General features: G+C 47.3%; 1 protein-coding gene across 1 annotated transcript; it reads right to left on the bottom strand.

The window, feature by feature from the left end:
* Nucleotides 1–27,451, bottom strand: LOC139046975 (uncharacterized). Its single transcript, XM_070520892.1, has 5 exons — nucleotides 27,305–27,451; nucleotides 13,862–13,997; nucleotides 10,069–10,208; nucleotides 4,923–5,028; nucleotides 1–304 (listed from the first exon to the last, which is right to left on the bottom strand). The coding sequence occupies exons 2-5, from the start codon at nucleotides 13,978–13,980 to the stop codon at nucleotides 1–3; spliced, it is 669 nt and encodes a 222-aa protein (XP_070376993.1). The 5' UTR covers nucleotides 13,981–13,997; nucleotides 27,305–27,451.

The raw sequence follows: 27,451 nt of genomic DNA, 5'->3' as shown, positions 1-27,451 counted from the left end.
CTAGACGGCATATATGCCAGATAGGGTGATCAGGAGGAGAAGCAAGGGACCGAGGGGCAGCCTTACGGCAGCACCGCTTTGCAATGCTGGTGTTAGGGTAGGGTTGCCGTCAGTATCATTAACCTTGATTGTCGTAGTCCAAGCAGATGATACGGCCTGGAGCATGGACGCACTGTTATCCCAAAAGAGTTCCGTCAAGGCCAGTCCGTACGAATTGATAATGTGGTCCTTGGCGTAGTGGTGTTCTCCCTTCGAGCAGGATGACAGAACGTCACGGAGGCAGCGACGCAGGGTCGATGCAGCCCTGCAGTTATAAAGGAAAGCAATAGGCACGCCATCGTGTCGTGAGGAGCCTTGGACTTTGTAAACGACGTTATTGAAGTTGGGAAAGCAATGGCGAAAACTGCTATCTCAGATGAAAGGTGCCAATTATTAGAGGCAGTATAGACATGTCGTTAGCGGCATAAGCTCGACCCAGCGTTCAATACGAAAACAATGACATACAGTTAAGTAATTTAAATATGTTCTCCATGGCGGCAGGTTCAAGAAATTAGCCGCTAGCCAACGCTGCGTTCGCTGAATGTGATGCCACAATTGTAAACCACGGCACCACCGAACTTAGTGCAATTGGATTCGATGACCATCGAAGCCTGCTGCTGCTATCGTGGGAAGCGACGTCCTTTGCAGGTTCCCGGCTGCAGAATGCTCGCAGTTGAATTGTTCTTGGCTTCTTCGGTACCGCCCTACGCACCCTTGCGGATGCATGCAAATATAGTATCGTACAGTACTGCAAGAAAATGCAGTGGAATGACCATCAAAACATTTATTTAGGTTTACACCATTTGCTCACCTGCTAATTGTTCAAGATGCGCTTACGCCCACCAAATGTGACCAGAAAAAAGCATTTGGCGCATTTTAGAAGCATATACGTCATTCAATTCACGAATGCATCGCAACTAAAGATCAACCGCTTCATTGTACTATCGAAATCATAGAGGCTTTTGGAATTTGCATTCAAGGCCACAACTACAATCAAAGACTACATTTTAAGCCTAGATGAATCGAAGGACATGCCGTTATCCTGCGGAACAAGATGTAGCCTGTTCGTTTCTCGGTCATGGGAACCGCAGTGCAACCAAGTCAAATACGAAAACGTTTGTACACTTTGAGTAATTTACAAGGCAAGTAATCCCAAGTGATGAAAGAATATCCCAGAACGCCTCGCTGCGCCGTCTCCGAAGATGTATTATTACGCTGAGACGTTAAACCTGAAAAAATATTTCCATTTTGAAAAAGTTCTACTGGCGCAGAGAGGAGGAATGTGTTTAGTTTTGAAAGCGTGGTGTATCTTTGGTTTTAAAGACGTATGCGATAACGGAGCCTTGGGATAAATAGAATGACAAAAAAAACATTTCGGGAACAAGTCATTTCACAATGACTACAGATATTAAGGCGAGTAACATTCGCGCAAGGTAGCAACCCATTGCATTGCTGAAGACACCTTTGTTTAGAAAATTCAGTGCTCATTCAGACATTTCCATTCGTTCGCCTGTATGTGACATGCACTATCTCTCAAATCAGCCCATGTCGCTGAAACTCGGTCACCAGGGTCGGCCGTTACCATGACCGCAAGATTACGACTGTATGACGACGACGCAATAAAAACGACGAAACCAAAAATAAGGAATCACGTGGATGGACCAAAGAAGGCGGTGTAACAGCAATGGCATGGCAACAATGGGATGATTCTGAAATGATGGCCATAGTATAACAACGGCAGTGTGACGGCGATGTTATGAGGGCTATAAGATGATGACGATGGAATGATGCCAATTGCATGACGACGGTGGTATCCCGACGATGGATGACAAAGAAAGCATTACTACCACTGTAAGACACGACTCAGTGGCGGCGATAGTATAATGATGGAGGCATAATCACGATAGAATCATAGCCACATCATTACGAAGGAGTGATAAGGAAGCAATTACATCATTGGAATGATCTAGGCTGTATGACAACGGCAGCATGACGAGACTGGCGTGCCGTTTCTGAAAATTTATTTATTTACCTGGTTATTCCTTCATTTACACTAGCACGGAACCACTGCTCCAACTGGGGCAACACAACATGGCAACCAAAAAGTGAGGCAAAGTGAAACGGCCAAATTAGTTGGCGCTCACTCATAAGGGGTGGCACCGACATCTGACTAGAAGCGGGAATACATCCCCTCTTCATGCCAGCAGAGAAGTCGCAACTATGCACAAATGCCAAGAGGGCAAAACAGTTGATCCAATCGCAAGAAACATGCACCCGACCCACAACGAAGGGCAGAGAAAAGCGACAGTGAAGGCTATTCTCAACAACATCAAACGTTACGAAACGCAAGTCCTCTTCATTGACGCGGCCAAATATTGGAATCGAGGCTCCTACGCCATCTCCGTGGTGGACGCCCGTGGCTCACTCGTCAACGCAGCCACGGTGGTTACCAACCTCACTCATGAAGTAGAAGAAATGGCCATCACGGTGGCCTTTCGAAGCTGCAAAGGAGCCTCCGTCATTTACTAGGACTCAAAAACAGCCATCACCCGCTCGTGTCATACCACGAAATTACTTCAAGCCATAGGTTAGGACGAAGAATTTTTCCTCCTCCTCACCCAAAGCTCAAAAATCACAGGCCGATACTTTCAGACAGTTGCAGACTAGAACATACAGCACACCAACAACACTAAGCAGGATGAATATAGACCTTTCTACTGACTGCCCACATTGCGGCCACGTATACAACTTCGAACACATGCTTTGGATGTGCCCTGACAACGCGGACACTGACTTTCCTGACCAGTCCTCCTGGGACTCAGCGCTCAGGAGCACAGAGCTCATCGCTCAGCTCAAGGCTATCAAGAGGGCCCGGGCCATCGCCGGAGGACTCTGTCTACCGGCCCGAGCGGAGCCGCCGGATTGATTTAATTCTTTCTCCTCAGGACCTAAATGAAGCTCGCACAATCTCACTCAGGGCAAAACAGACACACACAGACACGCATACACGCAAATTGCTTATTCAAAGCTTATCTTTAGACATAACATGGCTATATTATGCAATATTAAAAGTGGAATTGAAAAATGTTAGTTTATTTTATGCCTTGAGATGGAATTAAAAAGGCTGTATATTTCAAGAGAAACATTTCATTGAGTGAAAAACTTCATCAATGTTGCCTTGGCGCCGAAGTGAACATATACATATTAAAATAGTGAGAATAAATTTATAACTTGATACGTTTACTTGGAAGCCGTGTTCCAGAAGACTAATACGCTGTATACTTGTAGTGAAAGGGTTTCGTTGAGCTACCAGCTTGTCAGGTCTACCCGTCTATCAATTCTCCCTTTTTGCAATCTTCCTTCGCTCCATCAGACGGCTGTAAGGTGTTTTAATGAGATAACACTGATGTTTCATATGGCCAGGTTTAACACTGAATCAACCAAGTTCAATTTCAGTTTCGCACAGGAGACAAAACTGTGCGGCTTGCATTGTTAAAGTGGCAGACAGAACAAAGAGCAGTAAAACTCTAGCATTGACAGGCTCACGTACATATCCCTCGAAGCCTTTTGCCAAATCAGGCAATTTATGCAATTCATGGCACTTTCTTTCAATGCAGCGAATTTTTCAGCAGCTTGTCTGGGGACATGGCTCTCGTGACGTCATTGTTTAGGTGGTCGTTTAGGAGGAATCCCTTGTTTTTATATGTCTGTTGTCGCACAGCTAAAACTTTGTTAAAGATGCACCACTACTTCACTGGGTGGAGTGCAGGTGATGCTGTGGGTTGTGACTTTACTACCGCCAGGTTAGTTTAGATGAATTGTATTTTAGTTGCAAATCAGAATACAATACATAGCTGAAAAAGCAACGTGGGCCACTGGCAACTGTGAACATAACCTGACGGATAAGACTCATCTGGCACCCCATTAGAAAGCTTTCAGCATAGCGTTGGCGAGACATTGTAAAATATATATCTTTCACAATGTACTTTTGTAGGAGAAAACAACAATACCAATGTCACGTCTTTTTACTCTGAGACATAATAGCAAAAAAATGTGAAATCGAAAATTGTTATTTTCGGTTTCCTCAAGCTTGGTGTAGCCTACAAATTAGCCTGTTACTTTTGTACCCAACAATGTAGAAGCGTCCTTGTCATAGGGAGACCTATGCATAAAGTTGCATAAAAGATAAAAAAGAGATGCCTATTTTAAAGCAAATCGGTATTGAAAACGTGATTGCAGCTCAAATTTTTTTTTAAATAAAGATTTCTTTTCGAAAGTTATTTACATTTCTTGGGTACCAAAAAAAGAAATAACTGCACAAAATGTGAAGGCAACATTACGCATTATTCTTGCCTTCGCATTGTTCCTTTAAAGGAACAAACGGTAAATTTCGTGTCAATCCACTCGTCTTTTTTTCTTCCTGCTCTCTTACAATTTAGGACAGACAAAAAACCTCAACGCTCTTTTTTAGCCAGGGTCAAACAGTACGTTTCACGGAAACCTTTCACTGTCAGTGTATTGGACACTTTACCTATCATACGGGAGCGTTCAGAGGAGCATTCGTGACCTGCATTGATTGCTCAATTTTAATTAGCACCTTTTCACCTCGACAAACTATTCGTCCTGCCTCCCCACTAACAAATTTCCTAATTTCGCCCTTGCAACAGAAAATACGGAAAAAAATCTACTTTCCGCAATTTGAGCATACTGGTGCTTTGTTTGCCGTAGCACCTCACTGAAGTAATTTCAGATGCGAGCATTCAGGTTTTCGTTACATATGGTTTGTACTATCGATGGTGGCAGCATTTTAAAAATAAATGTAACCAAGACTTGCATCATTGCCTAGCTGTCAAAAAGAGTGATCTTGATTTCAGCCGACTTACTTGAAGTTATTGTGAGCATTCTCAACCGTAGGTTCCAAGGCAAGACTAATACGGCAACTTCGTAGCACAGCAGATGAGTCGATGCAGGAGTTCAGTACGCCCAGTCCTGTAGGAGATTAAAATGAACGCATTGGTCGAATTACGTCCAGCATGCAGTCATACACTTATCGAAGCATAAACTGAATTGAGTTTTCATAACATAATAAAATGTTACCACAAAGAATATTAGAAACAAAAGCTCAGCTTCTTCCCAAAAATGGTATGTTTTTCTTTTGGATAATTACTTCACCTAAATATATCTCTTTCAGTTGCTACATATACAACATGGGCACGCCATGATAATTTCTTATAATTCCGATTCATAAATAAAATGCACACTTAGAATTTACGTAACATGTTTAATGAATATGGTCATGATTGGGCCGCTTGTGACTTGTAAAGTGTTACGCCTGGACTCTGGCTAAAATACAAACAAAAAAGTAACTTGAAAAGGTTAATGTCCGGGTCTTTTTGGGTAATATACAAAACTGAAAAATTGCTGCTATCGAGAAATTATGCGGCGCGCGAAATGTCTTGTTCCATTTGTGAAGTATCATTCATAGTTTCATGATGGATTCCACAGTAGGGGACAGCAAGAAACATTCACAGCAATTTTAAAATAATAATGTGTTGTTCCGCTGTTTCGGTAAAGCTGACTGAGCCAGAAAGTCCGTAAAAGATAAATTTCAACTATGCGAATTTATTTTTTGCCTGGAAAGATATTTGTGCACAAGAGAAGCGATGTGGCACTCCGTAATAGTGTACAGTGTTCCTTGGGGTGGGATTAGGGCAAGGAATCCGCCAACCCCATCGACTGGTACGGCCGGTCCTAAGAATGAGGGGAAAAGGGTTAGTGACTTCGTTACGCGGCTCCAGTTACGAAAGCCCACTCCATGCAGGAGCAAGTTAAATGTCCGAGTTGACATCAGAACCCTCTGTCCCACTCTCAAAAAATATTCGCTTTTAATACCGCTGTCTTCACTAGGCGAGTAAACTAGGGTAATATGAAGACTGTCCAGCAGCCAACCACAATCGTCAGACCCATTGCGATACCGTGCCCATGCTCGCAACACTCCGCTGTAACCCCGTATCCGATGCCCGATGGTTTGTAATATGTGGCAAGGAAGCAACCTGTGAATACAAGGTGGCCGTCGTTGTTTCGAATTATTGCAGGGGGGCCACCTTTCATTCTTAGTTCAGGCTGTCAGGTAATGGTGGGATTCGTGGCCTTTTGTGGACCCGTTACAAGAGTCGGTGTCCATGCTGCGCAGACTTCGGGATCGGCGCGGATGTATGGGTGGTGGTTTTCCTCGTGGCAAACGTCTAATTCGCTGCGACTCCGAGGTAGCCCTCGTTGTTTGGTGGCCTTAAATGTCCCCCCCCTATCATATTTAACTCAGGCTGCCAGGCAAAGGTGGGGTGCTGGCTTTTTTTGGGGTGACCCGTAAAGAGTCAGTGTCCACGCTGCGTTGACGTCTGTATATGCGCTGATGGATGGGTGGGTGTTTGCCTTGGGCCGAATGTTTAATTAACGTCTTTGCGGTGTTAGACCGTAACAAACACCTCCGCGCCAAGAGACTACCTGAGGGTGACCAGATGTCAGGTTGCCCAAAGGGTCTATGTTCGGTAGCGGCATTGTGGATCGTTGTAGTAGTGATGGCTGATGTGACACGGCAGCTCGCGCGCCCAACCCTCGCTTCATTGTGTCCAGCTTTGTGAATATACAGAAACACAAACACACACACTCGTCTGCGTGCCCGAGCGACACGCCTATCGGACGGTGTGATCCCGGCATCGCTTCACAGCGTTTTACCCCTCTCTTTGTCTCTCTCCTTTCTAGTCATGATCAGCTCTCGACAAGACAGAAGTAAGTTGCCTAAATCAGCAACATCACTAGCGATGCGGGCAAAACACGTTCCTAAACAAAATTTACTCTGAGTTCTTTGCTTAAATTCCCCCGCTCAAACAATCTGCATTCTTATTCTTGCTCTCTTCTATACTTGACCTCGAAGTTGTATTCCTGCAAGAAGACTCTATCTCAGTAGTCTCCCGTTTTTTTCCTGACGTTTGTCCCAGCCATGCAATAGGGATATGGTAGCTCTGGACCGTGAATGTAGAGCCTTGAATATAGCATCCTGGTTTTTCAATGGCCCCTATTATACACAGACATTGACGCCTCTTCTCGCGGTGTCAATTTTTGACTGATGTACAGCATGGGATGCTCTTCTCTGCGTTCATTTAGTTGGGCCTCATGGTCCCGCTGCATCATCCTCTTGCGCTATCGCCTTTGTTTCAGCTCACACTTAGCGCTCCGCGCTTGCTTTCATTCTTCACGGCACTCTTTCGCTTGGTTACGCCGACATCGAAGCACAATGCCAACGATCGTCGCAGGAGGCACCTCAAACCTGCGCTCTAAAATATCCGCCTTCATTCCACCTTGTGAAAGTGGATGTGCAGCAAAGCTGTTGCGGATGTTAGACAAGCACGACCGATGTTAGACAAGCGCTGCTAATACAAGCAAAATACGGCACGCGCACACGGACATGTGAGGAAGTGCTGCATAAATTTTCGCCCTCCTAGGTCCTCCGCGAACCAAATGGTGTTATGGAACTGATTAAATTTATCAAAGTAAATACCGTCAAAAAATTCGTAAAGTACGACTTATATATAAGCTACAGACATGATAGCTTTGGGTTTTAACTATCGGCGTTGGCGCGTGAAGATATTGCCTGACGACTTAATCCGATCACGTTTGCACGTAAAATGCGACGTAACGCGATGGCGTATTTGTCTAGTGATGTCACCTGAAGCCGTCGTGTCATGTCTCTTGTATAAGCAACACCCTGTGCCCTTGCCGTTTCATTTTTTCCTTCTCTTCGGAATGGGTTTGCATTTTCGTGTCAGCGCCGCGCACGCGCACTCAACAATCCCTGCCAGTTCGGGAATACCAGCTTCGCTGTAAAGAACCTTGGCACTAGTGAAGTTACAAGCAATGAAAAAAAATAAATTATGAGGTTTTAGGTGCCAAAACCACTTTTTTTATTGTGGGGCACGCCGCCGTGGAGGACTCCGGAAATTTCGACCAGCTGGAGCTCTTTAAGGTGCTCCTAAATATAAGTACGCGGATGTTTAGGCATTTCGCTCCCCAACCAAATTCGATCCTGTGACGTCGGGCTCTGCATCCCAACACCATAGCCAGTGAGAAACTACGGCGTGCTCTTAAAGCAATATTTTCCTTTGTAGTGAAACACACGGGCTTGTCGAACTGCGCTTTTGTGTAGCCTACTTCGAGGACATCGTTGCCAGTGAGGAGGGCGCTATTTCACTGTCATGCTGTGTTATTATTTGTTAGCATAAAGTAGCACAACAGTTTTGCCGTAGGCTTTTTTCTTCCATATTATCGTTCGCCTAGTGTAGCCTAAGTGTTTCATGTTACGCGTTACTTTCCTTTTCTTTAAGTTCCGTTAAAGGGCACCAGCACCTGAGCTGGGATGTAACCTGCGGATTGCTTGGAGCACGAATCTATTACTTCTATTATGTCGTTGATGTCACGCGGGGGAATATCATGGGAACTTGCCAGTTTGAGCGAGACAAAATTTGAGATATGCTTATCATTTCAATAACGAGAACTGTTATTGATGCGAAAGCATGAAATGGCCGATTGAGCAAAAAAAAGGAGGCAGTGTCTGTAACAGCGAAAGGGCACCTATATTCCCAGAGGTTGCGACGCCACGCTACGAGCGAGGCTCGACGGAGCAGTGCGGTCGAAACGGTGTAGTGTGAAGGGAGAGTGCGTTGCCGTGACTCCACGTCCCCGGTGGCATTTTTACCATTGCTAGTAGGTACAGCGGGGCGTGGCGCTTTTGACGGCGCTCGACGTTTCTGCGCAGGCGCGAGTAAGAGCGGGCGTGAGAAAGCAATCTGGAGGATTTTGCTCCTTGAATATAAGCCTCAGCCTAGGCACTACGGAAGAGGTTTCTTAGAGCGGGTTGTATTCGTTTGTCCCCTAGATATGTCGGCATTGCAGAGTGTGGTCGAGTTGGTTTATACGCTCCGCCGCTGGCTGCCCGCGCGGTGAGGCAGTGGGCGTGGACGCCGCTTTGTGATAGCTGTGTCTGAACGGACACTGTTCTGACTGGTGCTGTATAAGTCGCGGGTCGTTTTTTTTTTGTCGCGACGATAGATCGGATTTTTTACAAGCACTGCTCCAGGAAGGGCACATGTAACCGTCAAACGGAGGCCTCAGGAGAGCACCTGAGGTTATATTAAAGCAGGTGGCGCAGGATCACCGGGGCACCCAAGTGGTAGCGGGGGTATCAATTCTGGAAGCAGGGCGGCCCGTGGGTTCGGGCCGCAGAGGCCGAAGCGTGCCAGGTGGTGTTCGCATAAAAAATTTGCTGTCCGCGATAGCGGGCAGCCGATCTTATACTCCCCTAGCACGCGCAGGCCTCTGCGAGCCCCAACCCACGGACCAGTCCGGCTTCTAGCTTTGGTGTCCCCGTTGCCGCTTTGGTGTCCTACAGGCGCCGCCAATAATGCAAAATAATGACACCTTGTTTGCATTAGCAAAAACATGATCGAATAAATATAATTGCGTCGACCCGCCAAATTGCGATGCTAAGTTCAGCACTACCGCGCCCCGCCATTTCTGTCGGCACGCCTAGGGACAAGCGCATACAACGCGCGCCAAGAAACTCCTCCGTAGTACCTAAGCAGAGTCGTATTTTCAAGGAGCAAAACTGCCTACATTTCCTCTCTCGCACCCAGTCTTACAAGCGCATGCGCGCAAACGTCCGTCGTCTCCGCAAGTGCCATGTCCCGTTGTACGTACGAACAACTAATTGGAAATACGCTCCCCGTCACCCCTCAATGGAGCAGATGCGGTGACGCGACGGCGCAGGGTGAGACGGATTGTCAACTACATTTGCGTATTGTGTTGTGAATATCCGCAATGCTTCCCATTGAAGTAACTCACTTCAGTAGACGGAGTTGCCCTTCGTGTCGCAGCTATTGTTGTCAAGCCTTCACATGAAACTTAGTTTCATTTGTAGTATACTAGCGTTCGAAGTAAGAAAACGCTTGCCCACTGCTTAAACAGTGCTCTTACCTTCACATTTGGCCCGATCCATAAGGTCTTTTTGCACTATGCGGTAACCGTTCTCAGGTACTGCGAAGTGCCTTCGAACCTCTTCGCTGCATCCGGCATACAAGGGCGCGCAGTGTGACACAGGCGGCAACGCTTTCTTCCTGAAAGAAAATTTGACACTCAGGAATATTTGCTGTTACACGTTGGCGTTTTAGTTGAAACTCAATGAGTCTTTAGTATTAGTTTTTACAATACTTGTTTTTATTCGAACAAATAAGTAAGAAGTGTTGCTAGCGAAGTTCGAATTTTCTACCGCAGAGAAGACAGGAGGTAGAAAAGTTATCAGTGTGATTATACAAAAGAAGTTTAGTGGCATCGAGGGCTGACATAGCCTTTAAGAAAATATGGGTGAGCACAGAAAGTCCTCAAGCTGAAAAGTTCATCAAGCGTACCTAGATGAATTATAGGAAGCACCATATCTAAAGCTGCATTTAGCCTCGTCACTATCATCAAAATGAACATCAGCAGCCAATTTTTATGTCCACTGGACAGGACCAAGGCGTTTTTCAGCGGTCTCAAGTTACCCTTGCCTTCCGCTTGGTGATTTTAACTTGTGCCTGTGTGTTTTCCAATTTCATTGCCCCAACAATTTTTTGGCTATCCTCGACTGCCCTTCCTAAGTTTTCGTACCCATTCTGTAAGTCTAATGGCCCACCTGTCTACCTTAACCTATCTTATCTTATCTACCTTAACCTGTCTACCTTAACCTATCTTATCTTAACTTATCTACCTTAACCATTACACGGCCTTCGCTGTACTTTATATTAATATTGACACGTGCACTTGTTCATCTTCATCGGGTACTCGCCTTTCACCCTAGAACAAATGTTATCGCTCCACACAGGGTGTGGCTGTATGTATCGGGAATTTCGGGAATGTTATCGATGGGTCTCTCCGCTGTCTGTTGTCACCGAACTTTGTGTAATCTGTTTACATGCATGCGCGACGCGAATTGTGTAGAGTACTTCCTGGAAGACACGCGGGCACCAGAGATTCCTCTGAAACCGTCGATGAATCATGTATGAACTCGAACACGCCAGATCCGCTGATCAGATTTTAGCATTCTTAGGATATCCCAGATGATTAACATTCTTAGGATATCTCGCGCGTTTTCTGGTGTGCATGGACCTAACTTTTATGGCAACTTGGGTTACTGGGTAGCTCAACGTCAACTGAGCAAGGCGCTTGGCTGCTTTCTTGAGGGAAGCAGGCTGGAAACAAACCGCCGGACATGTTTTATTGGGATTAGCATTCATTGCGCACACCACCTGTATCAACCGTTCATGCTAGCTCCAATTACTAATTTGTTAGCTACGAACAGACAGTACATTTTACATAATGAAAAGTTGAACAGAACCGTCATAGCAGTCCAGTTCTGTGTTTTGAATAACAAAATAAGCGTGTAAGAAGAAATAACTGGCGCCAAATGTTTGCCCAGATTTTCGGATTAAACACACGGCTCCGCAAAGCGCGGCTGTTTACGCAACCAACCTGCGACGTAGCAGAGCGGAATAGAGCGCCACCATACCACACGATAAAGTGATCTATCTCGCATCTGTTGCTGAAGTGACCATGCATTAAATTATCGGTAGCACAAACCGAGATTCGGAGACAGCTCGTGGAAAAACCGAAATGCGACTGCAGTTTAATTTTCCGCTGCACTTTGACATCTCACAGGAGTTGGGCGGGGTGCCGCGTTTGGCGGTGCAGCAGTGATAATCACGTCAGTTATGCAATTATTACACGTCAGTTAGCTCAGCTTGCATGGCCAGTTATAAGATCTGGAAAAAAATTGTAAGTAGGCGTTTATGACAATTCCGCCCGACCCAACACTATAAACTTGTGCCATAAATTGTGCAACAAAGTTAATTGTTGTGCTCAGTTCAATTAGTGAATTGATTACAATGTTCTTTTTGCACGTGGTTTCCGTCTGGACAGATAATTCTTCTGTTGTTGCATATTCATAGCACATTTGTGGGTTTAATAAACTAAGACGCCTGAAGCAATGACATTAATAATAATTCTTTAGGATGGTAGCACAAGTGCTCACTCAGCACTGCTGGCTATATCAACAATGACGAACATGGGGCAGATAACTTAGCTATCGTATTTCGTGTTGACGGCGCCATTACGGCTTCTACCGAGCTATACGTAGCCATGAAAGGCACCGCACTCAGCCCCACGAAAGATGCACGCCGTGAGTGCCCTCCAGAAGCAGCCAGAGATTGAAACTCGTGGTTAGCAAACGCAAGCAGTCTAGTGGTTACCACTTTCGTGCACAAAAGCAATGGTACGTCAAACTGGCGATGCTTAAACAGGAAGATACAGCAACCCACGAGCATTAAAAACTCAAATCCGTATCTCAGTTAATGTCGGGTTAAGGCACTCTTGCAGCCAAGTTACCTATGCACATTGAAGCGCTCGAATTAGGTATATGCGTGCTTTCGATGAGCCCGGAAAAAAATAGATCTTCCACCAACTCAATATTTAGAGAAAATGACCATCGTTGTGGCATGCTCTGACAAGTTTGGAGTGACGGGGTTATTTACCGGTTAAATGAATATTGCCAAAGCGTTGTTTTTGTCAACATGCGGCGGCTCTCTATAAAGATCTGATATGGTTTGCCCGCTTTGTGTGTAGAGCCAAAAGTGACAACGACTTATTATTTAGCGAGGTCAGCAGCATTTTCTCGGTTACGTTTCAGATATATTAATATGCGTAGGGAAAATAACACCTCAAAAGGAAATTGTTTATACCATTCAAGTTTTTCCCATTGTTCCTGAGCTCTTCAAGCGCATTTTATGAATCGAGCAAGCAGATTGCCAGGCATGGACACTTCGGCTGAAATTATTGATAAAAAAAGGTAACAGCTAGGCTAGGTAGTGGGACGAACAAATAGCTACTCTGCATACCCCGCATGAACTTATGAAAAATGGAAAAGCTTTCACTTGTCACCAATACTAAATTAACAGGCTGCATATCATGACGCCATCACTTTCATCTTCTTCAAATGTTTGCGTAACAATATGCAGGTTTGTATTCTGCATACTAAGCATGGCGTTGTCGACTCCTTTTCTTGATGTTTTTAGTTACGGTTATAAGAGAGTACATTGTTTTTTTCTCGTTTGTTATATGTATGACATTTATTTTATTGCTAAATTTCAATAAAGTTCTTTGTCTGCCTGCCTGTCTGTCTCTGTGTCAATAAAATTTCGAGTTTCTTTGTTCTACGCAATACCTTGGCGTTAACTTATTTGCTTCTTGTCCAAGCTGCAACTTGTATCTCTTTTCTACGCGATCTGTGCTTTCCACTGTATCCCATGTAGACGACACGGATCAAGACTGGTCTCTTTAAGGCGTTTCGTCCACGTCCCTAAACATTGCATGATGTTTTATTAAGGTGCGGTAATTCGCTATTACGCAGGTCATTACGGTCACACTTGCTTTAGATATGCGTACCACTTCCTTTTAGGCTTGTTTAACGTGTATATATGGGCATACTTTTCGAACTGAAGACGATTTGTAAGTTACGCCTTCTTTCGCCTCTTTTCATGCCTGATTTGTGGCTTATACAGAGCTTATTATTGCGCCTCTCTCTCTTCAATAAGTCAAAAAAAGCTTGTTTTTGTGCTTTAGAAAAAGATATATACAATTTATGGCTGCTATGTTCTTCATATACTTGCACTTGAACAGCGCCTCCAATTGTAAGCCCGGAGGTTTCATGGTGTCATAGCTGTGAACGGTGTTTACTTACATGTCACATAGCTTCTTCAGGTGCGCTGTCTCGGCTGCGAGCTTGAAAACTATGTTCCTTGCGACGTACTTAACTGCTGTATCCCAATAGCAGGAGGTTGCTTCGAGAACGTCGCACATTTGGTCTTCACAGTTTCCTTCAATGAAAACAAATGCCGTGTGAGCTTTCTGACCAGACGAACAAAAGATTTCGCACCTCCCTTGGAATGGAGGAATCGCTGTAAGTGAAGCTTAGTTGAGCCGGCCAGATATATCAGCGCATGACGATAATAAATTAAAAGATCATTTCGGCGACGAACTCATCCCGTAACGGTCATCAGCCATCATGACGCACGTTGCAGTGCTAGGGTAAATTTTACTCAATGGCGCTGTTGTAAAGCGATTAGATTTGGTGATACGATCCCCTAAGGGACATTTCGCGTGGCTCAGCGCCGGACGCACGAAAGTAGACTGCCGAAAGCATTCCTGCACTTGGCAAATATATTAAGCTTTGCACAGTGCCGGAAACACTGTCAGCTGTTTATTACAACGCGCTTAGTGCAGAGTCACGCAAAGCTTCGCGAAAATGATCATCTCACCACCTACGCCGATTCCTTCTAAACACTCCATTTGGAGGAGGTTCTTGCACGAGCCCTGGTAACCACCTCCTCAACGTGCTACAATGACGAATGCCGCAAACTAACCGTTGCTTGATAAACATTTTGACGGCGTGGGTGAGTCTCCTGAACAAACCATCTTGACCTACCCGCAATGCCGGCGTTCGCTTGAGCTGGAATAGCCCTTCGCCTGATGCGATGGGCATCGAGCAGAAACCGTGGATGAAAACAAGTATCTATGCTACTCCTCTCGCGACGCGCTACTTATATGCACATTCCAATACCACTCTTCTCACACGAACCTCCTCAAACAAAATGCTACACGCATCGACGCGCTCATTCGGAAAGCTGCCGAAATAGAATCAGAACTCTATCAAGACAAGCACACAATTGCTTGGCCACATGGAGTGTCAGAGCATTATCACCACAAGAATTATCAAGCACGAACGCCAGCGAAGACCCTTCAAGTTCAAATCACTGTCAGGGTAGTCCCATAAATTTACTTTAAACTTTCAACCATGCCCTGCACTCGTATCTGTCACATTACCAATGCTCTGGCAAACTATAGTGCACTCATGGAAGACACACCACTCCCGGAACACATGCGCCTTTATATATATATATATATATATATATTGTAATGAAGAAGAAGAGCACAAGAACAAGGCCAGCCGGATTGCCAGTGCTTGGCCCGAGTGTGAGCCGTTGGGGCAACCAGCTATTCCTGCTCTGCGTCACCTGCCTCCTCGGTTACGAAGAGACGTTACCCTCGGAACTGTTCAGGGCACCAATTACAATTGGTGGAAGGTGCGGGGTACTGAAGAATATGTACACCCTGGAACTCCGGTCTCGGACTCTGCCTCCCGTCATGCCTGACACTCCCCAGCCGATGTCGCCGCCACCCCCAGTTGCCAGCTCTGGCGCTGTTTCGCAACGCCATCCAGCGGTTTTCAGCGGTACGGATGAACAGGACGTCAATGACTGGTTGGCTACGTACGAACGGATGAGCTTGCACAATCGATGGGATGATACCGCCAAGTTAAATGCCGTCATATTCTACCTTGCGGGAGTGGCTCACCTGTGGTTTAAAAATCACGTAGCCTACTTTCAGTCCTGGTCCGCGTTCAAGGCCAGTTTCACTGAAGTTTTCGGTCGCCCCGCCGTCCACAAGTTGCGCGCCGAGCAGCGGTTACGAGAGCGAGCGCAACAACCCGGTGAAACAATCACCTGTTACATCGAATAGGTTCTCGACCTGTGAAAACATGTGGATGCTTCCATGCCCGAAAATAAGAAATTGAAGCACATATTGAAGGGCATCGCCGATGACATTTTTTTCAAATGTTGATCGCCAAGAGTCCGCGCACCGTAGCAGAGCTCATAAACTTGTGCCAAAGCTACGATGAGTTGAGAAGGCAGCGCGATTTGACCAGGCGCCCCTCAGTGGCTGACGAGGCCCTCTCTTCCATGACAGCTTTCTCTGATCGTTCCTCCTTGCTCACACAAATCCAAGCTTTCGTGCGGGAGGAAGTTGCACGTCAGCTTTCTGTGCAACCCTTTGCTGAGCTACAGCAGCCGCTGCCGCAACAGCTCGCTCCTACGCTCCAGCGGGTTATTGAAGATCAAGTTGCTGAGGCTATACCAATGCAGCATCAGCAGTACCCTGGCGCCGCGCCATCTACTTACGCATCCGCCGCCACGCAGTTCCCTCGTCAACCACTCGTTGCTCTATATACATCCTCGGTCGCCACCACCCGTTCATAGTCCCGTTCCTCGACCTGCTCCTGCCTTTACTAATCTTTGGCGCACGCAAGACAACAGGCCCATATGGTATGCCTGTGGTATTCCCGGCCACGTTGCACGACTCTGCCGCCACCGCATGCTGCACTCTGATGAGTTTGTGCAGTCGCCTCCCTACGCCGACGTGCAACCTTTTCAAGACACTTATTTTAATCGGCAGTCTAACAGGCCAGCAACAGAGCGCCCGGTCCTTACACGTCGTTCGCCTTCCCCGCGTCGCCGCTCGTTATCCCCCATGCGTCGGCGCCCTTCACCCACGCAAGAGGAAAACTAAGCGCCGCAGTTCAGGAGGCAAGAACTGCGTCGCCATCGATCTGTACAAGTCCTCCATTAACTTCTTCGAACGTTGTCGACCTTACTGTGGACGGCCTCCCCACCGTTGCGCTAATTGATACTGGAGCGCCTTACGAAAAGTTACGACGCCACTTTCTGGGTTTTTTCTTCGCACAGCAAGCACCCAGCCAGTGCAGCCTTCAGCAGCATGCACAGCTAGAGTTGTTATTCAGGGCGTTCTCTATATTGTGGTGTTTGTGGTTCTTCAGTCCTGCTCTCACGACGTGATACTTGGGTGGGACTTTATTTCGCGAAATAACGCCGTCATCAATTGTGCACGTGCTGAAGTCGAATTATCGCCTCTGTGTGACGTACCCCTCGTCTGCGCCACATCTCTTCCCGCTAAGCTAGTCCTTCGGGAAGACATCGCCATACCGCCGTACTCGTCTTCCGTTGTTCCCATCTTCTGTGGCGCTGTCTCATAAGGCACTCTCCACTTCACTCCTTCGGAACTCTTCATAACCCGCAAAGATGTTCCCCACCCTTTCGCCACGCTTGACATTTCAGCCGGTCTCAGCGCCATCGTTGTCTGCAATCCGCTTCCTACAGCCCTGACGGCTCTTTGCGGTGAAGCACTTGGCCATGTTCAGCCTCTTGATAACATGTGTATAACCGACGTGCCGGATGCTTCGTATACAGAGCTCACTGACTTCTGTGCACTTTCCACTTCTGCTCCGCCATCACCTGACTTATTCACACCTTTCATTGTCGATGACCTTACTTCCGAGCAGCGCTCCCAGCTTCTTCACCTGCTTGCCCAGTTCCGTTCTTCTTTTGGTGTCGCTCAGCCTACTCTGGGTCGCACGTCAACCGTCAGCCACCACATCGACACTGGCTCCAACGCGCCATTGCGGCAGCACCCGTACCGTGTATCCGCCAAGGAACGTCAGGTGATCAGTGAGCACGTGGACGACATGCTTCAGCGCGGCGTCATTCGACCTTTCAATAGCCCGTGGGCATCACCGTTGGTTCTCGTCACAAAAAAAGATGGTTCTATTTGGTTCTGCGTCGATTATCGCCGTCTTAATAACATAACGCGAAAAGACGTCTACCCTCTACCACGCATTGACGTCGCTCTGGACAGCTTGCAAGGCGCTCAATTCTTCTCTTCGTTGGGTTTACGCTCGCGCTACTGGCAAGTCCTGATGTCAGCAGTTCATCGTTCTAAAACTGCATTCATTACGCCGGATGGTTTATACGAAATAAATGTGATGCCATTTGGCCTATGCAATGCGCCTGCTACCTTTGTACGAATGATGGACAATATCTTGCGCAGCCTAAAATGGAGCACGTGTTTGTGCTATCTCGACGACATCGTTGTGTTCGCCCCTGATTTCAGCACGCATCTTCTTCGCCTTAGGCAAGTGTTGAAGCCCTTGACCAACGTAGGCCTGCAACTGAACCTGAAAAAGTGCCAGTTCGCCGCGCGCAAGCTCATGATTCTGGGTCACGTCGTATCACAGGACGGCATTTGCCCCGACCGATCCAAACTTCGCGCCGTGGCAGAATTTCCGAAACCTAAGACACTCAAAGAACTCCGCGCCTTCATCGGCCTCTGTTCTTACTTCAGACGCTTTGTTCGTAATTTTGCCTCGATAATATCCCCTTTGACACAACTCTTAAGTCGCGCCTACGACCTATCCTCCTGGTCTCCTGCATGCGACACTGCGTTCGTGACCTTACGCCGTCTCCTGACGTCTCCGCCTATACAGCGACACTACGACCCCACGGCCCCAACTGAAGTGCATACCGATGCCAGTGGTATTGGCCTTGGCGCTGTCCTTGCGCAGCGCAAGCCTGGCTACTCCGAGTACGTCGTTGCTTACGCCAGTCGTGCGCTGACCAAAGCGGAACGCAATTACAGCGTCACAGGAAAATAATGCCTGGCCATCGTTTGGGCACTCGGGAAGTTTCGCCCTTATTTATACGGCAGGCCTTTCCATGTCGTTACTGACCACCACGCCCTCTGTGTCAGTGTTTGTTCGCTTCTTACGATATCACTAATAAAAATCGAGCCCCTCGGTTAACCCCCCTTTATTCTAGTTTATATATATATATATATATATATATATATATATATATATATATATATATATATATATATATATATATATATATATATATATATATACAGTGGCCTCTCGTTAAACGGAACCTCAAGGGACCGGGAAAATATGTTCCGTTTATCAGGAGTTTCGTTTAGAGAGAGAAGGTTCAGGATTTCGTAATCCGTTCCAGACTGCTTGGTTCCGACGAGGCAGGCGTGCGCGCAATTGGCAGTCTCCACTGAAGCGGATCTCAGATGCAAAATCTAGGTACTAAAGAGGACGGTACGCTATGGGCACATACTTTATTGCACAAAAGTGGTAAGCAATGAACTTCTTTTCAGAGCACTACTAAAATTTAAAAAAAAATCTCAATAGTCCACTAATTCCGTGGAAATCAGTCGGAACTGCGATTTATTGGCTTGTGAAAAAGGACTTTATGTTTGCTTGTTTGAGCTCTCGCAACTGTTTTCTTTGAATGGCACCACTCATACTAGACAGGCATACTAGAACAGTGATGCGTACCGCGATGGGGCTCTGCGTGAACGTCAAGTTGCGGTTTCGAGGCTATTTTCGGTTCCGTTTATACGGTGGTCCGAAAATTCGAGTTCCGATTAACGGGATTTTTTTTACATTGCCTTAACACAAAACCAACCAACTGCGATGCGTTTGTTCCGTTTAAGCGTTGATTCCGTTTAACCGATTTCCGTTTATCGAGATTCTACTGTATATATATATATATATATATATATATATATATATATATATATATATATATACATATATATATATATATAGGATAGGGTGGAAAATAAATGGCACATATACGGCTACTGCGGCGGTAGTATATGCTACATATACTGCAGGCGCTATTAAGACAACGGCAATGGAATAGTAGGTAACGTATGTGGTAGATAACGCACTTGTAATGATACGTCACATGGTCTGAAAGATTGATAGGACAAGAGCGGTGCTACAAACCGTAGTATCAGTCATGCATCTGCCAGTAGCACTTGTCACTACATCCACCCACCATATTTACTAACCCAATGTCCGCATGCAGGAAACTCCTACGCGACGACTTACTTAAACATATCACAAAGAAATGAAAGAAATCACACGTACAGATTGTCTGGATTTCCGGCCATGAGACAACATTGTGGAGTCTATGATATAACCAGCTTGCCTGCGATACGATACTCAAGGCTTCCAACATGCTCAGACCAAATATACTAGCCTCCCCAAACCCATCCCCATAATTGCAGCCATACGGGGACGAGCACAGAATATATGCTAGGGTATAGTATACGTTATGTACACCTGTCTTTCATAGCTACACCAGTACATCACAAGGTAGCAGGGCAGATTTGTCCGACATGAACACTGTGCTCACTCCAGCAAGAAAGCACCTCCTCCGAGGTCTACCCACTTAAAATTCCCTTCTCAGTAGGCACTGTGGTGTCTACCGCAACACACCATACATGCTACGGCAATGCCACAAAATACTACCCGATTCACACACGCCCTTATACCTCCCCTTGATCTCTTGCGCCAAGTGGCTGGCCGTCACAACCATCCTTCTCATTCTATGGTTTCTTGCACACTTGGTGGATCGAGCGCTGAAGCACGCCTCAAGTGACGCCCTGAACTGAAGGCACGGCATCGAAACATTCTTTAAGTGCAACAAAATGCTTTTTCTCTATTTCCCTCTTTAATTTTGTACGCACAACCATTTCAATGAGGCCGGAGTACAGTCGGCACAAGGTCGTGATGAAGAATCAATCAGAGGAGCAGAAATAACTCGAACCCCTAGAGGCTGATTCCCACGTTATCATTGGGCTATGTAGAGAAGAGAAGAAGCTACAATGAGCTCTCTTATTGGGGCAGAGGGTATTTTAGACGTTGGTAGTCCGGTCTTGAAAGAAGAAATTGGTTTGCAAACGCGAACATCCTTATTTCTTGCTGCCGGTGGTGCTTATATGTGTTGAAGGCACTGGCGTGAACGTAATGTGAGTGGACGTGGAAGGACGCGTAGATTTCGTGTTTAAAGCCTGTTTAAAGGACACAGAACTCGACAGGACAACCTTGATTCAGATCAGTTTAATTCCAAGATCTGAAGACCACACGGGTGTGGCACCTAAGCTTTGCATTATCTGCTCATTTTAGCATTCTGCTATGTGAAGATAGCGCTACCACGTTATGATCAAGAAGTATGCGAATGAAAGAGCTCACCACGGTCAAATACAAACGCCGCAAGCAGTACAAATCCAGCTGCAAGCTTGGTAAAAGTTGTCGCTACCATCCTGGGCAGTTGCTGTATTGCTGGTATTTGCTATTGTCTCTGAGCGTTATATAAGGAGAAATGTCCGGTTCAGTGGTCAGTGCCTACTTTGGTCAGTTCGTTATTGTCATCACACATCTAATTAGTCGTACTATCTGGCTCTACCAGGGCACACCTACAACTACATATTAAAAAGATTGTTTATCTATATCCAAATTGCATTTTCTTCAGTTCTTTATGAGGAGCAATTATACTTTGCCACGGAGGCAAGCGTTTGGGGTCCGTTGCCTCCAACGCGCTGACAAATTCTCATTTACGCTGCACGGTCTGCCATGTATGGGTTCTGTAAGCGATTATTAGACACCTGATACGCAGGCCAAAACTCATAACTGAAGATATTTACGTAGCGTTATCTACGCATCCGCTTTGTTCGTCAGATTGCAACTAATATTGTTCTCTTGCAGAAGTTCATTCACACTGGCATAGATTAGGTCCTCCTCTATGTTCGGAAAGACAAAAATTTCGACAAACAGTGTGGTGTTTTTTTTGTATTCATATAATGCATTGTTTGTGAGCACCAAGCGAAGGCAATCGTAAAATTCAAGACGTCGTCAAGACATTTAAGCCACCCAGGTGCACGCCAAGCGTAGAAAGAAAGTTTAAATGTGACCTGTGCTCCTCTTATTTTTGCTTTGTGAGGCGCGAAACCACGGAAGTTCCAAGTCTACTTGAATTTGCCAGAAGATGTTTCTTTTTTCAATAATTTTTTTGTAGTTCAAAAAACTGTATAGTTTTGCCGTTTCCTTCCTGTTATTGCATCAATTGAGAGTGTGAGCTGATAAAAAAATCAAATTACGGTTACGAGTGCCTCACGCGAATATCTAAGCGTTAGCTGTGGAGTGGGCTCCCGATCTCGAATTCGTCGAATAGCTTGTGGGGCTGAATGACCTGAAGGTCCTTGATCCTTCACTACATTTCAGTGTAAAGGGTGAGTTATTGCGTTATCACCTAAACTAATACGCTTCTCCTTATGCCCGAGTGCTCACCGGCTTTCTAAGCCTACACTGGCGCAGCCGAAGATGGTATGACGATGACGTTATGACGACAACTTAACGAAAATTCTGAAATGAGGGCGATGCTATAACAACGACGGCCTAATGATGATGGCATGATGCCAATGGGATAACAACCCAAACTGCATGATCACAATAGCGAGTGACGACTGTGTGAAATAGACGGCATGACCAGAATGGGATGAAGCTTGAATGACGACTTTATGAAGACGATAGCTTCGCGACGGCAGTATGAGAAGGAAAGCATGGCAGTGACTATGACGCAAACTGTATGATGGGAATGGCATGACAACGGAGACATAATCACGACTGAATGGCTACAGCAAGGGATGGAATAACGAAAACATAATGAAGCCGATGCAACCACGACGTACAAGTGCGGTATTGTTGCCTGACGCCTGCCATGATGCGCGGAGGACAATATTATCGATTGGTGTTCCAGGGGACAAGGGAACCACGCTCTGCGTCGCCGTGACTGAACTGTATTCTCTTATTGGTGGAACCACCCACCACTATGGCGTGTCGCGCAACTATCATCATGCTGATTCATTTCGTTTGGCACATACTATTTAGCTTGAAAAGACCGTCCACCTAACCTGATTGTCTTCTTCGATCTCTTCATACACCACAAGCGTTCTATCATTAATGTAATTTTCAACTCACTCGGTCCTTTTTCTCTTTTCGTTTTCGCAAAGTGTGTGTCTATCGCTGTGGTTTCCAAATACGCCCAACGGTATGCTACCATTCAAGCATTTCTGGCGACCTGAGAAACAGAAATCGCAGGCTTTCTTCAACACGGCGATGACGTTCAATATGGCTGTCCTCGACTACTTTTCGCGGACTTCGCTTACCGCTTTCTCTTCAGTGTCATCTCTTACAGTACTCGCTCATGCTAAACACAATGCCAACACGCAACGAACTTAATGAAGCATCAATTACAAGCTAGTTGACATGCTGTTTATGTGCATTCCTTCTTGTTATCGGGATAGGAGCGCTACCCTGTCTTTGGTGACATTATCGGTCTACAACCTCGCTCAACAAGAGCGCTCGTTATTCATAATTTTTTTTTGCTTTGTCAATAGGAGCATACTGTATTTCATCTGAATATACTTTCGGCTTTAGGTGCGACTTTGCACGCCCGCTTATTTTATTACGCTGACGGCGACCGTTTTCGTCAGGCCGCCACCTAATTCTCAGCTTCGCCATCGCCAGAGATCAAAGAAAGGCATTTTCACAAGCAAGCCACGTGATTCGAGCCCCTGTATCCACAGCGTTCTATATCTGGGACCTAGGCACGCTAACCACTACGCTACCGCCTTGCCTCGCCACCTTCGATTTATCGGCCTTCGCACTTCTTGTTTTCGTTACTGACGCAGCCAGAATGGACGCAAAAACGATAAAAAAGGGGAAGATTGCGTGAGCCGCTAGGTAATAGACGACTAACTCTGGCAGGCTACTCTCCTCGGAGCACATGTAGACTTGCAGCTGCGTGCAGATCATCGCCTTAGCTTTGTGGTAAATTTTCTTTCACCGAGTCTTTGGGATTAAAACTGAAACGCTGGACAAAAATGAGACATGCCCGTGTATTCAGGCGTAAGTCTTTAGTGGCTCATGAGCGTCCGGACGCAGTCCGTGGTGGACGCAGGAAAGCGGTGATCGCCGGCGAGGGGAGCAAGGAGAGGAGGCGCCATGCCAGTAGCGCTGTGCGAGTGGGCGTGTGGGAGAGCGCGGACATGGGCGCGAAGGGGCGCGCACATCGACGATAAACCTTGCAGCCATATGGATGTGATAGCATCCCATGCTCGCGGCCGTGCACTCTAAGAACAGTTTACACCCTTTGGCTTGCCCCTTCTGCCACATAAAAATAATCGTCATCTTCCTTGATGCGTTTCCTTTCTTTATCGCTGCAAGCCCGGAACTTTCCAGTGACGAATGGCACGTGCGTTATCAGAAGAGGCACTCCAAAGGGTGTAAACTGTTCTATGCTGATAACGCGCGTGCCGTTCGTTACTGGAAAGTTCTGGGCTCGCAGCGATAAAGAAAGGAAACGCATCAAGGCAGATGACGATTATTTTTGTGTGGCAGAAGGGGCAAGCCAAAGGGTGTAAACTGTTCTTAGAGTGTGGCGGCGTCCGTTCGCAACACGGTTCAGGCAACAGCAACAGAGGCAGTCATAGAAAGGCTTTCGCCTATCGCAGTTAACCTCAGCAAAGTGCCGATAGATTTGTTTCTTGGTTCTAGGTTTCAATGAAAAACCCTCATTCCTAACTTTAAAGCAGCGACAGCTTCTTCATCAGCGACTTGAACACTCATATAAACAAAAAGTGATTTTTTAAAGAAATGGCATAAGTAAACTATATTTCCAGGTCATGTCGCTGCCAATACGAGCTGGCACTACGTATCGACGAAAGGGCATCACACTGCCTATGCACGCGGCAGGTTACTGAATAATGAAAACATAAAATGTGACTGTTTTTCAGTTCTTGCACCTTAATAAACACAATGCACCCGCCACCATGACACAATTTTTAATACAACAGCGATGCACAATGGCAGATTGATCTTTATCATATACTTCTTAACTACTTCTTAAACGGGTTTAATATTAGTTTTCGTCGCGGAAGCGCAAGGGCAGGGAGCGCCGCGCGTACACCACGGCCACAAATATGCTGGAGCCGTGCTCTTTTTCTTCTAGCAACATGGCCACCGGCGGCTTCACGCACTCCCATAGGCAATGGCTGGGACTGGCACTCCAGAAGTTTTAGTATATAACCTCCTTGTATAGAAACGACAGCATCGTTGCTAATAGATTGTTGGCTTGAATATGTTTGGCATGAGGCCCAAGATGGCACCCTCTCTTCTAACGCGCTCTTATGTTTGCGTTCGCGTCTTTGAGTGCCCAGGAACAAAGGACCAGCGTAGACACTACTGCGCATGTTCTACCGCGCATGCGCACTGCCGTCTACGCTAGCCCACTGGGCACGCTTCTCTGCTCGCTCGCTGAGCTATAACTCTCTTTTGTCTTGAAGGGACGCGCACCGTAACATACTACAAAGGTGCTTGCGTTGAGCGTATTGACACGTGTACTTATCTTTATCGGGCGACCACGTTTCGCCGCTTGACAACTGTAATCGCACAGCGAGGGACGCGCCTGAATGTATCCGATGTTTCTGGAAAGTTATCGATGCTTCTACCCGGCTGTCTGTTGTCGCCGAACCTTGTGTTATCTGATTTCATCGCGTAACGCGAATGGTGTAGAACTTTGTGGAAGGCACACGGGTCCGAACGATTAATCTGGAACTTTCGACGACTGCTCTATAAAAGCCGACGCGCTTGACCCGCTGATCAGATTTTTCGACGATCGCCGACTGTGTTCGCCGCTATCGTTGTGCTTTAAGTGTAGCCTGTTTTGTGGGCACAGGTTCGCCCAATAAAAGCTAGTTTTGTCTTTCACAGTACTGCTACTGTGTTCTCTCTTCACCGTCACTACCACGTGACATCTGGTGGAGGTGCTAGTGCGTTCATGTACCGAACGCCCCCGCAAAGCCGCGATCCAAGCCCGAAGCCCGAGGACCAAACTAACATCGCCGAAGACCAGCGTGCTAGCCGCAGACTGCAAGGACTGCCCCCAGAGCACGGACTTCTACCTGAGTCGACAAAGAAGATCGTGGTCAAAACAACTCCAATGGCTGCCCCAGCGTCCCCCGTTATCCTACAACAACCTCGGGACCCACCGACCTTCCATGGAGCAGCGACTGAAGACCCAGAATCCTGGCTGGAGACCTACGAACGAATCGCGACTTTTAACAACTGGGACTCCGACGACAAGCTGCGGCACGTGTACTTTGCCTTAGAAGATGCCGCCAGAACGTGGTTTGAGAACCGGGAGTCGACCTTGACGACATGGGACCTCTTCCGTACCGGCTTCCTGTGCACCTTTACGAGCGTCGTGCGCAAGGAAAGGGCCGAAGCCATGCTCGACGCCCGAGTGCAGCTACCTAACGAGAATGTTGCCATCTTCACGGAAGAAATGAAACGTCTGTTCCGCCATGCCGACCCGGATATGCCCGAGGAGAAGAAAGTCCGCCTTCTCATGCGTGGTGTGAAGGAAGAACTTTTCGGCGAAATGATACGAAGCCCACCGAAGACCGTAGAAGAGTTCCTTCGCGAGGCCGCCAGCATCGAGAAGACACTCGAAATGCGGAACCGGCAATTCAACCGCCGTACAAGCTCTACCCACTACGGAGGAATTCAATCACTGGCCGCCGACGACCTACGCGAGACTATCCGAGCTGTCGTGCGGGAGGAGCTACAAAAGCTGTTCCCATCATCACAGCCTCAAGTGGCTTCGATTGCCGACGCCATGCGTGAGGAACTCCAACAACAACTTGGAGTAACCCCTGAATCGCCGCAGCGTGAGCCGCAAGCGATGATCTACGCCGCTGTCGCACGCCGTCAAGGACCCCCTCCGCGACCGCGCCAGGGCCCTGTCACGCCACAGTTTCGTCGTCCGCCGCCGCCGCCGCCAGCACGACCACCCGTCGCCCAGCGCACCTACGCGAGGAAGACGGACATCTGGCGTGCTCCTGACCACCGCCCGCTCTGCTACCACTGCGGAGAAGCGGGTCACGTCTACCGACGATGTCCGTACCGGGAGATGGGACTGCGAGGTTTCGCCGTCAACGCGCCGCGTCCACAGCTTGGCGAGCGCCCACGTGACATCGCCGATTACCTCGCCGCTACTCAGTGGAGCCCTCGACGGCCGTCCCGTTCGCCATCACCAGGCCGCTACCTGTCGCCGCAGCGCCGACCATACACTGGCCCAGCCCGGGGCCGGTCAGCGAGCCCATATCCGGAAAACTAAAAGCAGCAACCGATGGAGGTGCGGTTGCTGTTCGTCGAACTGACGAAGATCCTCCACCGCCGACGAAGACGACGACGAAACGATCTCGACGACATAACAACGACACGCCGCCGTCCCGACGAAGTCAGGAAGGCAAGACTACACCGACGAACGACGACTTGACGACGCGACGTTCCAACTTCAGTTCAACACGACGCAGCCGTGATCCGACGCCACGACCTAACTGCAACGCCAGACAAAGAACCACCGACCTCGACGTGCTTCTCGACGGCCACGCAGTCACTGCCTTAGTCGACACAGGGGCTGATTACTCCGTCATGAGTGGACACATCGCCGCCCAGTTGAAGAAAGTTAAGACTACGTGGGAAGGCCCTCAAATTCGAACCGCTGGAGGACACCTCATCACGCCGTCTGGAGTCTGCACTGCCAGAATTACCATTCATGACCGGACTTACCCTGCCACCTTCGTTATCCTCCAACAGTGTTCTCGAGACGTCATTCTCGGTATGGACTTCCTGAACCAACACGGCGCAGTCATCGACCTGAAGTCGAAGTCAATAACGCTGTCGGAAGATAAAGCGATACCGCCAGAGAGCCCTCGT

Source organism: Dermacentor albipictus, chromosome 6 (genome assembly GCF_038994185.2).
Source record: "Dermacentor albipictus isolate Rhodes 1998 colony chromosome 6, USDA_Dalb.pri_finalv2, whole genome shotgun sequence".
In the NCBI taxonomy this organism is placed as follows: Eukaryota; Metazoa; Arthropoda; class Arachnida; order Ixodida; family Ixodidae; genus Dermacentor; species Dermacentor albipictus.
The sequence above is the reverse complement of the archived record's forward strand: the minus strand, read 5'-3'. Positions and strand labels throughout refer to the sequence as shown.